This window comes from Rhineura floridana, chromosome 15 (assembly GCF_030035675.1).
Source record: "Rhineura floridana isolate rRhiFlo1 chromosome 15, rRhiFlo1.hap2, whole genome shotgun sequence".
NCBI classification, from domain to species: Eukaryota; Metazoa; Chordata; class Lepidosauria; order Squamata; family Rhineuridae; genus Rhineura; species Rhineura floridana.
This window is the reverse complement of record NC_084494.1, coordinates 5939229-5951361: the sequence shown is the minus strand read 5'-3', so window position 1 is coordinate 5951361 and position 12133 is coordinate 5939229. Positions and strand designations below refer to the sequence as shown.

The following is a 12133-nucleotide window of genomic DNA, read 5'->3' as shown; positions in this document are numbered from 1 at the left end:
ACGTATGTTTGCAATATTATCTCTGGTACCTGTTCCCTTTCTAAATCCAGCTTGGACATCTGGCATTTCTTGCTCCATATATGGTAAGAGCCTTTGTTCTAGAAACTTGAGCATTACTTTACTTGCATAGGATATTAAAGCAATAGTTTGATAATTACTGCTTTTCCTGGGATCCCCTTTCTTTGGAATTGGAATGTATATTGAATGCTTCCAGTCTGTGGGCCATTGGTTTATTTTCCACATTTGTTGACAGATTTTTGTCAAAATTTGGACAGATTCAGTTTCAGTAACTTGCAGCAACTCTACTGGTATGGCATCTGTTCCTGGTGATTTGTTTCTTCCAAGTATTTTAAGAGCAGCTTCCACCTCACATACTAAAATTTCTGGTTCTTCATCATACGGTTCCTCTATGAATGAATCTGTCATCCTTGCAACTTTTATAGAGTTCTTCAGCGTTTTGCTTTCATCTTCCTTTTATTTTATTTCAGTCAGTCAGTGTGTTCCCCTGTTGATTATTCAACATCCCTACTCTTGGTTTAAATTTCCCTTTAATTTATTTTGCCTATTTTGTTGTTGTTATGTGCCTTCAAGTCGAGTACGACTTATGGCGACCCTATGAATCAGTGACTTCCAAGAGCATCTGTCATCAACCACCCTGTTCAGATCTTATAAGTTCAAGTCTGTGGCTTCCTTTATGGAATTAATCCATCTCTTTTTCTTCCTCTTTTTCTACTCCCTTCTGTTTTTCCCAGCATTACTGTCTTTTCTAGTGAATCATGTCTTCTCATGATGTGTCCAAAGTATGATAACCTCAGTTTCATCATTTTAGCTTCTAGTGACAGTTCTGGTTTAATTTGTTCTAACACCCAATTATTTGTCTTTTTCGCAGTCCATGGTATGCGCAAAGCTCTCCTCCAGCAACACATTTCAAATGAGTTGATTTTTCTCTTATTTGCTTTTTTCACTGTCCAACTTTCACATCCATACATAGAGATCAGGAATACCATGGTCTGAATGATCCTGACTTTGGTGTTCAGTGATACATCTTTGCATTTGAGGACCTTTTCTAGTTGTCTCATAGCTGCCCTCCCCAGTCCTAGCCTTCTTCTGATTTCTTGACTATTGTCTCCATGTTGGTTAATGACCGTGTCGGGGTATTGATGATCCTTGACAAGTTCAATGTCCTCATTGTCAACTTTAAAGTTACATAAATCTTCTGTTACATTAAGGTGTGCATACTAAAGGGGGTTTGCCTATTAGTGAATATAAAAATATTACAACAGCTCATGGACACCAAGAGGGCCCCCATCAGTCTGAAGAGGTCCTGTGATCTATCAAATGTCAATTCAATATTAAACTTATTATTGAAACATTTGGGCTGTGTAGGCCAAGGGGGAACACACAAATCTCTCCACCTAGTGAGTTCTCACTGAGCGGAGAAGGAGCCTTGACATGGGTACCCTTCTCAGAGGCTACCTATTCTTTTCTTATACTATACTAACCACTGATGGCATTATATAAATTATTTATTATTAATGTACTACATTTATATCCCTCATAAGAATGTAATTTACTGGATCAGACCAGCATCCCACTCTGACTGTGGCCAACCAGGTGCTTATGGGAAGCCCACAAGAAGGACCCGAGTCCAACAGCACAGTTTCCCCAGTTGTGATACCCAGCAACTGGTATTCAGAGGCATACTGCCTCCAACAGTGGAGGGAGAACATAAGAAATTGTGGCAAGCAGCCATTGATAGCCTTATCCTCCCTTAATTTGTCTAATTATCTTTTAAAACCATCCAAGTCAATGGCCATCTCTTGTGGGAGCAAATTCTGCTGTGTGAAGAAGTACTTTCTTTTGCATGTCCTGAATCTTCAGCTGACTGGATGGCCCCAAGCTCTACGATTACGAGAAAAGGAGAAAAACTACTATCTCCACACCATGCATAAATTTGTATACTGCCGCTCCTGAGAACCCCCTCACCATTTCTCAAAATAAAAATCCCTCCTTTCCTTCAAGGATCTCAAGATAGCATACATGGTCCCCCTCTCCCATTTTATCCTCACAGCTCTGTGAGGCAGGTTAGGCTGAGAGACAGTGATTTAAGGGGCTGAGTGGGGATTTGAACCTGGGTCTCCCTAGTCCTAGTCCAGCACTCCAATCACTATACCGCACTGATGAATAATCCTTAGCTAGTTACATTGCAGCATCTTGATTTTGAACCAGCACCCAAAAGCCTCTATTGTACACGCTTCGCCATCCCACAAACATTTTTTTTTAAATGTTTCTCCTTTCCAATGGGTCCCATGCAGTTTCCCCTATAGCTTCTTTTTGCTCTCTATGTCCATTAGATCAAAGATCTCTTGGTTCCAGCTGACAGTAAATGTGATGTAGTGCATCTGGAACACAGAGACTTTGGTTCAAATAATCCATGCTCAGGCACAAAGTTTACTGGGTGACCTTGGGCCAGTTGTAATCTCAGTCCAACCCACTTTACAAGGTTGCTGTTATGAGGATAAAATAAGGTAATCTCCATGGACAGAAGAACCTACCTATCAAAAAGAAAAATGTTCAAGCCAGCCACCTACTATAGCAGAGGTGGGCAGACTTCAGGCTTGTGGGATCTATTTTGATTTTTTGCTAGAACTCCAATATCCACCAACCAGAGTGGCTGGAGTCAATTATCTACTGTGTCCTATAAGCCAGACACTGGAATAACCAATATAAATGAGTATAGATCTACATCTGAGTTATGGCAAATCAGGCATTTGAACAAAAACTCTAAAACAGGTCAAAAGCAACCAATCATCATTCAAATACCCAATAAGGGAATTATTGTGTTTTACTTGCAATTCACTGGTCTACTGCAAAGCAGCAAGATGTCTACTGGCAGATCCTGGTCTACCTTTTTCCTACCCCTGAGGATTGAGCAACTTACCTAAATTCAAAGACCTGTGCTGAACCATAGTTGCTGAATACAGCTTCCCTTCATTTTTACTATTTGATGGCAGACTAGCACAGCTGCCATGACTTTTCTTGTGCTGCGGAAATTGCAGTGACTATAGATGGAAGAAAAATGAAACTAAGTTACTGGTTTCTTAGGAACTTTAATCAGAATGAAAGTAACAAAGAGACTTTTTGCTGAGTACCTATAAATGGATTTTTGGTCCACTCATTATGTTAAACTCCCTTTTTCAGAAGAGTAGTATGAGTTCTGCACTAATTAATAAATAATCAGACACAGTATAAATGGTACAAAACTTCTTATTCTCTACCGATCTCAACAGGGCATCTTCTGTCTATGGCGGGGGTTGCCAACCCAGCTTCTGTGGGCACTATAGTACCCACAAAGGCCTTTCTTACCGTCCTCAAGGTAACCAGGACCATCTGTCAATAACATTGTTGGATTTGGAAGACTCCATCTACTTCAATTGGTTTGGAAGGCCTTTTGAGGGGAGAAGCAGCAGGGGCCCTGCTTGCCTTGTGGCCCATCCTGTTAACTTGGCTATTAGCTGCCTATCAGCCATATGTAGGTGGTGCTGAGCACTTGCTTCCTGACCTTGGGGGGGGTGAGAGTGCGGGAATGTATGCACTGTCTCTGTGTATGAGAGACGGGGGAGAGGTATGTCTGTAGGTGTGATCTGTGAGTTCACTTGACTGTCCTGATTGTCAAGGGGTGGTGGAGGAGGAAGCCATGGGGATCAACCTGTTTCCTTAATGGTTAGTTGCCCGCCAGCTATATGAAACTGGCACTTTCTTTGCCATGTGGAAGGGCTTTCCCGATTGTGGCGAGGAGGGAAAGGAAAGAGCAATAGGGATCATCCCAGTTGCTTGACTATTTGTTGTCTGCCAGCCATGTGCAGCTGGCAGAGGGCACTTGCTTCCTGCCTGGGGAGTAGGGCTGTTGCTCCATATGGCATCCGTGTGTGCATGAGAGAAACTGAGTAATGTATGCCTTGTCTGTGTGTGCACATATGAGAGAAAGAGAGAGGGGTGTCTGCATTTGTGGTCTCTGTGTGTGTTCACTTGACCTGAATTGGGGGCGGAGTGATGGGGATTGTCCCATTTGCTTAATTGTTTGTTGCCAACCAGCCACATGCACTTGACAATGAGCACTTCCTTCCGGATTGTCGGGGGGGGGTTGCTCAATATGATGTTTGTGCATGTGCACAAGTGAGAAATGGAATATTATATGTGTGCTGCACCTGTGAGAGAGAGAGGAGGATGTATGTCTGTATATGTGGTGTGCATGTGTGAGAGAGAGAGAGCGTGCAGGGGGGTAGAGAGGTACATAGGTATATGTGATCTGTTGTGAGAGAAGGAGGGAGTGAGAGGTTGTCTCTGTGTCTGTTTGAGAAAGAGGAGGGATACAGTATATGAGTCTGTGTTATGTGTTTATGTGTATGGGAGAGGGGGAGGTGTTTGCGTGATCGGAGTGTATGTATCATCTATGAGGGCGAGAGCTGCACTTGGACAAAGAGGGGGGGCAGAAATATAAGTGTGTGGTGTGCGTGTGAGATATGATGTGTCTCTGCGGTTGGTATGTGTATGGTGATTGCATGTGTGTGCTGAGTGTGCGTTTGTGTGAGAAAGTGTAGAGCAGCCACCTTACATATTTTTTCCTAGAACTAGGGAATGCTTTTTGTTGTTTTAAGACAGCAACAGCATTATTGGGGGGGGGGAAGAGACCAATAATGTGATCTCAACAATCAGGATCAACAATACATAACTGACTTCCCACAGTAAGCATGATGTTGTCCAAGGGGAAGGAAGGAGTAGTAAGCAACACCCCATGGCAGCCATTTTGTGTTATGCTGTCCCTCCCCCAGGGAAGCCATTTTGTGACTGGCACTCATGGAGCTTTATTAAAATTCCAAAAGTGCCCACTGGCACGAAAAATTTGGTGATCCCTGATCTATGGGTTATGCAGATGATGTGGGAGAATTGTAACACCAAGAGACATATTGTTTAACAATAGCATAAGAATGGATAACGTTTACAAATGGAAAAAAGGGATAAGGGTCCCTGAACAGAGATGTGAAGGCCTGGAAAAAAAACAGAACCCCCCCCTAATTTGGGGGGGGGAACGCTTCAGGGGGAAAAGTTTTTTTCTTAATTTTTCCAGCTTTTTTTCAGGCCTTCACATCTCCATCCCTGCATAGTTGATGTGTTGAGTAGAGTTTGGAAGGTCTTACATGGTTAAATTGATGCTTTTGGTATGATTCTGCAAAGGAAGACACAGGTCAAGCAGGAGAAAGAATTATGATAAAAATTGAAACCTGGTAACAAATGTTTAGAAGACAGAATATACCCATGGTACTATTAACCTTCTAGATCAGGGATGAGGAACCTTTTTGGCTCCAGGGGCCAATCAACATGCCTGAATAGGCTTGTGTTATGCAACCTGAGACTGCTGGCCTCAAGTCCTTAAAATGTATTAATATAAGGCCTTAAAATTCATGTCTAAAAAGAATGCAGACTTTACATCACATATTCATACCTTTTTCAGTAGCAAGGAGAGCTAGAAAGGAAGCTTAAAAGAGGATGTTTTGTTACGTCACATATTTGCTTTGCTGGACTCTTGACACTCTTCAGTATGACAATTCACTTGACACCAAAGGCAAGATTAAAAAAATGTAACAGTGAATAAATGGGCAAGTGAAACAGATGTTCTCTTTGGCCAGCAAAGCTCAATGCTGGCTGAGAGGCATCAGTCACACTGCCTCTGCAGCCCCACTGGCACCAGAGACGAGTTCACCTGTGCTCTTCCCACAAATTAATAACCTCTTGACAATCACTACTAGGCAGAAAGAGGCCTGAATCTTATTGCAAGGCCCTCTCCAATCATCATCCATTCTAAAGAACCTTCTACAGCTTTGGTAACCTGAACTGCTGATAGCTGCTAATCATTCTACTCAGTTATTTTTTATCATATTGCAATGTAAGAGGAAAATATTTTTTGCTGAATGGGCTCTGGTTACATGCACCTTATCATCTGAAGAATCCTCCAGTTCTTTGAGCTTCCCCAAACTGAACATTTCATGGTTATCATTGAGAGTTCCAAGGAGTTTGACTGTTGACCCAGACAATTCCTGAAAGAGGAGGCAAAACACAATTTTAGAACAAAATGAAATAGAAAATGGTTTTAAGTCTGGGTGAGGGGAGAGTGGGAACTGTCATAAATTTCTCCATGAGACTGTGATCCACACTTGGCAGACAAAACTGTTGCCATGCCAGTCCAAAAATATGAGTTCACACATGAGGCCAAAGGCAATTCTTGATTCATTTTGGTTTGTGATGTAGATATAATAAACTGATCATAGTGTTCATTTCCATTACAAATACCTGTTCTACTTTCTCTTTCGCCATTAATTTAACAGCAGGATACAACAGAGGCTCAAAGACTTTAACCCTTATGTAAGAAAACATCCTAATAGTGGACTTGCCTTTTTTGTATTTGTAACACACACATAAAATCTACAATGGGCAGAATGTACATTCCATTTAAAGTGACTCTCTACACTTCATTAATATTTACTCACACAATTGTTTTTTTAAAATTATGGACAGCACCTTTTTATCTTACTATATTTTTCTAAGTGTCACACTACCAGCGAAAGCTTCTGCACAGGTGCACGCCTGTACAGAAGTGTTCACAAGTAACTTGATGCTTGGAGGCAAGGCAGCAGCAGGTGAGGCCCCTGGCGGCGTCGATAGTGCACCTGGTTGTGGCAAGGCAAGGTGCAAGGCAGCAGCAGTGGTACAGGAGATGCCTGGTGGTGGTGGTAGCGTGTGGTTGAGCAAGCGAGAGGGGCAGAGGCAGTTGTGCTTGCTAGGCCTGGCCCTTGGTGGGTGTGGAGGGAGGCCCGTGGGGAGGAGACAGGCTGATTACACATGGGGAGAGGGAGGGGGAGTGATGATCTGTGGGGGGAGGTAGAGGGGGGTATGCTGGTGATCCGTGGGGGGAGGGGGTGCACTGGTGACCCATGGGGTAGGGAGGAAGCACTGGTGACCCATGAGGGGAGGGAGGGGAGTGCTGGTGACCTATGGGGAGGGGCGAGTGAAGCAGGTAGAGACAGAGCCCCTAGTAAGTAACATATTTGGTGTTGTCATTGTAGTAAAAAGAGAGGTTGACAAAAGTTGAAGTGTTATGTACAAATATATTTTTACTTAACTAATATATAGCACAATCCTATTCAGAAGTCTGCTGTATTCATTGGGACTTACTCCCCCACTGTCTGCAACCTAACAAAAATTTAGATGATCGTATTGTTTTTTACCAATTAATGAATAAGTGTGTCCTTCACTAAGAGTTTCACAAATTAAAATCTGAAACCCACTGATTAATCACCTAATCCTGCAATCCAAAACCCCTTTGCACTGGGCGAGATTGGATTAGGAAGAGGTGTTACTTGGCAGGTTCAGAGCTCCCTATTCCATTTGCCAAATGGGTGAACTGGTGCAAGTGCTGCCAACAGGATCCTCCCACCCCTATGGTCACCTGAAGAAAGCCCCAAAAAGGGCATTCCAGGGATGGAATGAGTCGGCCCAGGTTCTGCTATATCTCAAGGCAGCCCAACTGTCATCACGTGACAGTATCAGGCCAATTGGTCCCAGGTTATGGTCTGAAGGCACATAAGGCCAGCTCCCTGCTGAAGCTAAGCAGGGTCAGGTCTGGTCAGTGCCTGGATGGGAGACCGCCTGGGAACTGGAACTATATGTAAGCCGCCTTGGGTTTCAATCGTGAAAAGCGGGGTATAAATGTAATAAATAGTAATAATTGCTACACCAGCTCCAGGCTGCCCCTCTGCCTACTGCCTCAGCTGGCATGAGCAGCAACGCTTAGAGGAGGCGGTGGCCTTGCCACTCTGTTAAGTTCTACACTTGCCGGGCAGGGTTTAGGTTGCATTCTAACACCTTGATTAATTTGCAAGCTAAACCAAATGGCAAAGATACAGACTTTCACTGGATTAATCTTGATCTGCATATACCTAAGAATCAATTACCTTCTGACTTCATCTGACCAAATGTATTAAATGTAACAGACACTTACATACGCTTTTGCCCAAGATTGATAAAAATCAATGTTTTTTTTAAAATTAAAAGATGGATTTTTTAAATTTAAATTGCATTTTTTAAATTTAAATCCTATTTCAAAATTTTCTTATAACAATCAGTAAAAAAAAAGAGCCTAGGTCAAATATATCATCATGAATATTAATTATAAGACTTCTAATTATATTTCAAGAATATGTTAACAGCAGTTTATAGATGGGAGATTCTCTGATCAGTCCTATTCTGCAGGTGTTGTACATGAAGTGCACGCTCTCACTACTGGAGACCACTGAAATGGTAATCCAGCTCTTAACAGTAGTAGCCTCTTCTGCAGGTATAAAGATATTTTTTTATTGATTTGGACTAATTCATTCTACAGAAATAAGTTGGGAACTGAACAAGCAGAAAAGGTTGCATTTTTCCCAGACAATCAAGAAGGAAGACAAAGGTGAAGAAGACTGACCACCCAGTATTTTTTGCTTCTCATGACTTGCTTGAAATTGCCTAAATTTTATTTTTAAAACTATACATTTATCTAAGCACTGAAATAGTTAAAACATCCAAAAATCCATATATGTGTTTTGTAATGTTGTTGTTTGTTGAAGATGAAAACTAACCAGAAGAATAAACAATTTTATTAGTACAATTCAAAGGCCTGTTTGGTGATAATGATTCTGGCACATCATGACAAAAATATGATTAATTGAACAGTTGGAGCTGGTTCATCTCCTGAATGACTTCACAAATTCATTCTGCTTTAGAACTAAAATGATCAAATTATCATCCAATTTTTTGATGACAACCTGAAAACAATTCAGAATTGCTTAGTGTATACCTACCTTCTAATGAAACCTACATCTCTGAATATGTATTAAAGTTATATTTAACTAATGTACTTCTACTAAAAATGATTAAATAGAATCTTCTTTTAGTGATTTAAATCATTAAAATTAAGTCCTTCAAGAGAAGTGACTGAAATCAATCCTGCTTTTGCCAATGAATTTGGTCTGAAAAATACTATTATGTTCCTGATCGATGTGTTATATCAATATAAAGCCACATCAGCTGTAGATCTTCTAAATCTTTTGGAATAGCTAAGTGACAAGCCCAACAAGAATGTCAATCTGCTGCTAGAACAAACTTTTTAGAACATGACAGAGCAGATGGATGCACGACTTCTTGAACTTGAGAATAAAGGAAATGTAAACATTGGGTTGTAAGATGTTAATTCTCATCAGAGTAGACCCACTGAAATTAATGGACATGACTCAGGTCTTAGCTGGATCCAACCAATTGGTTGCTTCCACCCTCGTTTTGTCCAGAATTGCCATCCTTTGTTCACTCACTTTTAACATTTTGTTTTCAACCTGCTGCATACCAGTGTTTTCTGTGTTGTCCTCCTGTCTTTTCAAACCTAATTTGTGATTATTTTGAAAATTTCAAAACACATCTGCAGCACTAGCTTGTGACAAAGTTCTATTAAGGCTTTTCAGAAATTTATGCCTTTAATTAAAAGCATCTTGCTTGCATCTTCTGCTCTTCTCCACAGGAAGGCAGACATTGCAAGTGTTTAATTAATGTTGGTAGGTACCTTTGCTGAATGGAACTTATATAAACATGATGGAAGGATCTTGGTTATATGGACAGATGTTGCTGGATAAAACAGAGCTATATTAAGTGTTGTGTGGAACTACCATGCAAATTCCACTTATGGAAAAGCAACACCTCAACAGCACTAGGGTGTAAGTGCTAAATGCAACTGCAGTCAGTGCCTGCCCATCCCACATGAAACCACTTATGATTTCAGAAGTGCAGACCATCTCAAGTTTTCAACTCGCATTTCTGCTTCAGAAAGGCAGGAATAAAAAGTGCAGAGAAAGTCCAGCTAAAAGATTTCAACAAGCAGCACGGCTGGGAAACACCTCTGTCCAAGATCCTAGAGACTGGTTTCAGTGCAGGGAGACATACTATCAGTTACAAATACTGACTCTACTGCTACAAAACCCACATACAGAAAGAGATAATTAGAAAAAGAAGACAGATTAAGCAGACAAGGAGTATGATATCTCAACAGCCCAGAGACCAATCTCAAGGAAGTAGTGAGCCCACTAGAGGGATCTGAGCCTCCTGTGGTGGAATACGGACATTTATCATTATAATAATTAGGATTTTTATCCCTCATTTCACTTCGTAATTACTGAGCTGATCCTCTTGAAAAGTCTCTGTATGTTCTTGCTTCTCTCTACCTTCCATCTGGCTGTTGGCAGGGCAAAGCAAACAGTCTAAAAGGAAAAAGTGCTTTCACCTCCTCTCTCTTCCATGTCTCTCAGCTGTGAAAGATAACTTAGGAAATATTTGTATTTTATGCGAGAGACAATACACATAGCAATAATTAGTATGTTAGTGGTTATATTAATGTTTATGGTTAAAACTACATTGATTGACTAAATGATGGTAGTTCAATGGGATCAAAATGTGTACCTACCTACATAAAATGGAACCTTCGAAGCATTATAATAGTACAAAGTACTGTATTCGTTTATTGAATTTAATGGGACTCCTCAAGTGCTTTGAGGATGTGAGCTTTACTTTGCTAATTGGACAAAGGTAGTTAATAGCTTTTTTTCTATATTGGAAGGGGAATGCACTGTGATTACAGGGCAACTTCCCCAATTTCACTCTGAAGTAAATGGGTTTCCTCCCATGAATCACTCCCAGATCTAAACATGTATGACTGCAAACCAGTTCAGATGTTATGAATCAGCTCTGAAATATGTGAGTATCACCTTACATGAGTGGTCTAGTACTTATGTGAATAGCACAATGGGATAAATGTATTGATGGAAGACAGTGGATATATCAGTGTGGAAATCCATGCTCACAGGAGAGCAGCATCTTCCATGAGTAAGTTTATCCACTATTACACTGTTCATGCAAGTGTATGTCATGCATGTGAGCAGATATTCTCTGGTATCAGAAAATATTCAAAACATACAAGCTGGCTATCATATAGACCAGCGATTCCGAACATGGGCAGTAGCGCCCCGCTGGGGAGTGTTACAGCCTTTCAGGGGGGCATTGGCGTCACTACAAACTTTAGGGGGGCGTTTGGGTTCATTAGGGAGGCGTTGACATTTTGCAGTCTGAAGTTGAAGCATTTAAGTTTGCCGTCCACAGATAAGAGTAGAAAGAAGGGCGGAAGCACAGCGTCATTCTTTGCCCCACACTAACCTACCACAGCTAAAGTACTGAAACATAAGGAGGATGTAGCCAATCCAATCCAGGCTTACTTAACTGTACCTGAAGCTGGTTATTTTGCCAGTAACATCGATGGTGGCTATAGATATGTTTGGGGGAATGCAGGCAAGGGTTGCATGCAGGAGTTCTTGAGCTGTAAGGGAAAGGCCCCATGATCTGCTTATACCCCCAGAGACAAAAAAAGGGAGACTGTAGGCTCGGTCTGGTAAGTAACCTACAGATTTCTTTGAGCATGGTGGAAAAAATGAGGGGGTTCTATTATTACCTTACAGTGTTGATTTTGCCCTGTTCTTTGAGGTAGGTTTCTCTCCTACGTTCTGATTCGCCCTAATTTAAATATCCTCATACCCTCACTCCTTCTATGAGGATTTAATGAGAAGCCAGGATAAGAAGGCATTTCAAAGCTGAGAAGGCTGTGTTCTTTCGGAGGGCCGGGGTGAGGAGAAGTATGTTTATCTGCTTTGCAGCTGCTTTCAAAATGTCTCGCCTTCTCAAGACATGTAAGCTGGAGGCTAGAACTACAGAGCTGTGAACTCATCAACATATGAGGGAGTCTGAGTCAGATGGCAAGACCCTGCAGGAGCGGCATGCGCCTTTGCTGTAGGAAGTTTTTGCAGTCTCTTGCCGCTGCAGATGCTTGCAAATCTTGCAACTCGCACACCTCCCTCTGCCTTCCTCCCAGGCTTGGTAACACCAAGTCTAAGAAGTCGTTACTGTGTCTGACTGACAAGGCGTTATTTGCCCAGGCTGTTCTAATTCTGTCTGTATCATTGTGCCCTGTTTGTGACAGTGAAGAGAAGTTAAGGGAAGAATAGGA

The 12133-nt window shown here is 41.6% G+C and overlaps 1 protein-coding gene across 1 annotated transcript in view; it reads right to left on the bottom strand.

The window, feature by feature from the left end:
• The window catches only part of SPOCD1 (SPOC domain containing 1), a 54773-nt gene extending 43165 nt beyond the window's left edge, over positions 1-11608 (bottom strand). Inside the window, exons 1-3 of the mRNA XM_061597335.1 lie at positions 11582-11608; positions 5991-6095; positions 2942-3062 (exon numbers count right to left, since the gene is read on the bottom strand). Of these exons, the coding sequence (XP_061453319.1) occupies positions 2942-3062; positions 5991-6041 (172 nt within the window). The 5' untranslated portion in view covers positions 6042-6095; positions 11582-11608. The remainder of the gene's footprint in view (positions 1-2941; positions 3063-5990; positions 6096-11581) is intronic.
• Positions 11609-12133: the final 525 nt, after the last annotated feature.